The sequence below is a fragment of the Urocitellus parryii genome, chromosome 3 (genome assembly GCF_045843805.1).
Source record: "Urocitellus parryii isolate mUroPar1 chromosome 3, mUroPar1.hap1, whole genome shotgun sequence".
Taxonomy (NCBI): domain Eukaryota; kingdom Metazoa; phylum Chordata; class Mammalia; order Rodentia; family Sciuridae; genus Urocitellus; species Urocitellus parryii.
In genome coordinates this window covers 213,561,843-213,565,455 of record NC_135533.1, presented here as the reverse complement: position 1 = coordinate 213,565,455, position 3,613 = coordinate 213,561,843, and the positions used below count along the sequence as shown (strand labels likewise).

Sequence of the window (3,613 nt, the reverse complement as noted above, 5' to 3'; positions counted from 1 at the left end):
GGCTGATTTGAAAACAATCCTTCTTTATTGGAAATTGTCTTTATTTTCTTAGTTTATCCACATTTTCTGGTTCTATTAGCAGCAGTAATTACTGTTAAATTTTCTCTAATACCTTCTTTATGGTGATTATAGTGTATATTTATCTCCACTCACCTATTTTTTGTGAACACTTATATTTACAAACATCATTATATAAAACTGACATTGATTCTCAGAACTGCTATGAATTGTTCATCATGAGTTGTTTTGTGGTAATGCTGGGGATTGAGCCCAGGTATTTAAGCATGCTAGCAACCTGCTGCCCTCCCACTGAACCACATCCCCAATACTTAAAAAAAATAGGAATGCACCCTATTTAATTTTCATACTCTTGTTTTTAAATTTATGCTCAGAAATGTGAAGTTTGGGAAAGTCCTTTGTGACAAGTTTAAGAGTTGGGTCTTGTGTTTACTGTGCATCCAACATTTGTATCTGTGCAACACCTGCACTGTGACAGTCATGCAGTCCTTGGGAAGGCAAATGGTGAGAAAAAGCTGTCACAACATCAGGGCCACAAATGAACATGAAATTACCAAGGTAAAGGGACATTAGACCTGGCGCCCCTCCCCGCTGCCCCTCACTCCTGCTCTCTATCCCAACGGCCTCCAATCCCTCCCACCCAGCCCACCAGCTGATGGGCAGCTGCACACTCTGCTCTCTTGGCCTAGACTGTCTTCTTCTCCTTACTTCCTATCCAGCCCACACATTCCTATTTGAACGAAGGTGCTTATAGTCACTTCCCATTATGTTTTTGTCTTTAATAAGCTCCTATTCTGGTGATTGTTTTTTTAATCATAAAAATGTAATCATTTTCAAGACTTACATAGTCTTTAAGATTTTAGATGGTTTGTATAGAACAACCTTGAATCATTGAAATGTAGATCATCGAATATGTTTTGACAGTTAACTGCAATTTTGACACAATGCATATCACTCACCAGGTGGGCACACGGGCACACACAATCACACACTCCTTGCATGTGATTTCAGTGGCAGGTGCCTTTGTTCTCTCCACTCATCTGTGTAGTCCCTGTGTTTTTCTCTTCTTGGAAGAATCCATCATGGAGGCATCTTTGTCTGAAGGAAGGAGCCACAGGATCTTCATAACTAAAAATTCCCTGTGGAGGTCAAAAGAGGTAAGAGACCTACTTACTGTGTTGATAGTGATCACAAGTCTGGGCTTGAGGGCTGCCATAAGTTATGAAGGATACTGATGACACATTTATCATGAAGTAAACTGTGAAATCTCACATTTATAAAATGCTTTCTGTATGCCCCAGGAACTGTAGCAGAAAAATGATAATCCTTATCTTACTGAATTTTCTTCTTCAGCCATACTACTTAGTGAACATTTTCAATCCCTCCTGGAGAGGTGAAGTAATTTCAGCTAAGAGAGTTTAGAACCCTTTCTTAAGGTCACACATACTGTAAGAGATGGACTCAAATTCTTTTCCAAAGTGTTTGATTCAAGAAGCCAATTTTTTAAAAAAATACTTTTTAGCTATAGATGAATGCAATATCTTTATTTTGTTTACTCATTTTTATGTGGTGCTGAGGATCGAACCCAGTGCCTCACATGTGTGAGGCAAATGCTCTGCCACTGAGCCACAACCCCAGTCCTCAAGAAGCCAGTTTCTAAATCATAACTCTTCCATACCTTGTGGGGGGTTACCCAAAGTGTTTATCCTAGAGGAGGATTTAAAAAATGATCAGTAATAATTATATAAGTCACAACTTTGATTTATTGGAATTATACCATGAAAAAAAAGCATTTTTGCATTCCACAATCAGAGAAGTGATGATAGTATCATATTTAAAAATAATAAAAATAAGGTACTGAGAACCAACTCATATTCCTAGGAAGTTTCAAGCCATATAATAAGAGTGGATCTGAAAATCCATGTTCAATCCATATTATGGAGTTAATAGAATGAACAGCATGGGATAATTAAGGCAATGGTCTAAAATGTCCTCACTTATTTTGGATGAGACTTATTGCAGAAGAAAATTACTTATGTTGATTAATTCAAAGAGTAGAGTTAAAATGATTGAGTGGATGATGTAAGAGAGTTCTCTGCTAAATTGAATAAAGGCAGAACAATTATACAGGTTTAAGTTGGAAATGGGGTAGCACTTGTTCCATCAATCACAATCATGGGCAGAACTCGGTAGGGTAAAGAACGTCCATCCAAGAATAATATTGTAAAGTGGTACCTACCTGAGGTCCCAGGTGAGTGGTCTTTGAATGTTGCTTTCCCCCCTCCTCTTTTACTCAGAAGATACAATAGCTACATGGAAGCAGAGAACCACACAGCCCTATCCCACTTCCTCCTCCTGGGCCTCTCAGAGGAACCTGAACTGCAGCCAATGTTCTTTGGACTGTTCCTGTCCATGTACCTGCTCACAGTGTTTGGGAACCTGCTCATCATCCTGGCTGTCAGCTCTGACTCCCACCTCCACACCCCCATGTACTTCTTCCTCTCCAACCTGTCCTTTGTGGAAATCTGTTTCACTTCTACCACCATCCCCAAGATGCTGGTGAACATCCAGGCACACAGCAAAGACATCTCCTACCGAGAATGCCTCTCTCAAGTGTACTTTTATATTATTTTTCTTGGAGTGGATAATTTTTTACTGACTGTGATGGCCTTTGACCGCTTTGTGGCCATCTGCCACCCCCTGATCTACACTGTCATCATGAACCCCCGGCTCTGTGTCCTCCTGGTGCTGCTGTCTTGGCTCATCATGTTCTGGGTCTCCCTGATTCAGATTCTACTGGTGAAAAGACTGACCTTCTCTATGGGCACTGAAATCCCACATTTCTTCTGTGAACTGGCTCAGCTTCTCAAGGTGGCCGGCTCTGATGCCCTCATCAATAACATCTTTACCTATGTGGCAGGTGCCCTGCTGGGTGTGTTCCCTGACACTGGGATCCTCTTCTCTTACTCTCAGATTGTCTCCTCCTTAATGAGGATGTCCTCCATGGAGAGCAAGTACAAAGCCTTCTCCACCTGTGGGTCCCACCTCTGTGTGGTCTTCTTGTTCTATGGAACAGGACTTGGGGTTTACCTCAGTTCTTCTGTCACCCACTCTTCCCAGGCAAGCTCCGTTGCCTCAGTGATGTACACTGTGGTCACCCCCATGCTGAACCCCTTCATCTACAGCCTGAGGAACAAGGATGTGAAGGGGGCCCTGAGGAGACTCCTCAGCAGAGCAGCCTCTTGTCTTTGTGGGATCACTGAGTTCTGAACGTAGATCCTCAGAACTAAGGGGGAGTTGTGTGCCCATGTCAGATGATGTGGTTTTCAGTGTCCTCCCTAAAACACACAATCTAGTCCTTCCAGAGTGGGAAAGGCTTTTGTGTATATGGCATTTTATTTGATTATCTTCAACAACTCCTTTAGAAATTCCTTTAAAATATTTCTTTTGTATACATGATCCTTGAGGGTAAATTTTTTGGTAAGTTTGCTTATAAGTATTCCACATATTTCTAATTTCTACCACTGAGCTACATCCTTAGCCCTTCTTAATTTTCATTTTGAGGTAGGGTCTTGCTAAGGTGTAGCAGTCCTCA

The 3,613-nt window shown here is 41.4% G+C and overlaps 1 protein-coding gene across 1 annotated transcript; it reads left to right on the top strand.

Moving 5' to 3' along the window:
- The first annotated feature begins 2,331 nt into the window (after nucleotides 1–2,331).
- On the top strand, nucleotides 2,332–3,288 carry LOC144253920 (olfactory receptor 7D4-like). Its single transcript, XM_077796567.1, has one exon. The coding sequence runs from the start codon at nucleotides 2,332–2,334 to the stop codon at nucleotides 3,286–3,288; it is 957 nt and encodes a 318-aa protein (XP_077652693.1).
- The last annotated feature ends 325 nt before the right edge of the window (nucleotides 3,289–3,613 follow it).

Excerpts from the sequence above, each read along its gene's own strand:
- LOC144253920 (XM_077796567.1), top strand. The coding sequence starts at position 2,332 with ATGGAAGCAGAGAACCACACAGCCCTATCCCACTTCCTCCTCCTGGGC.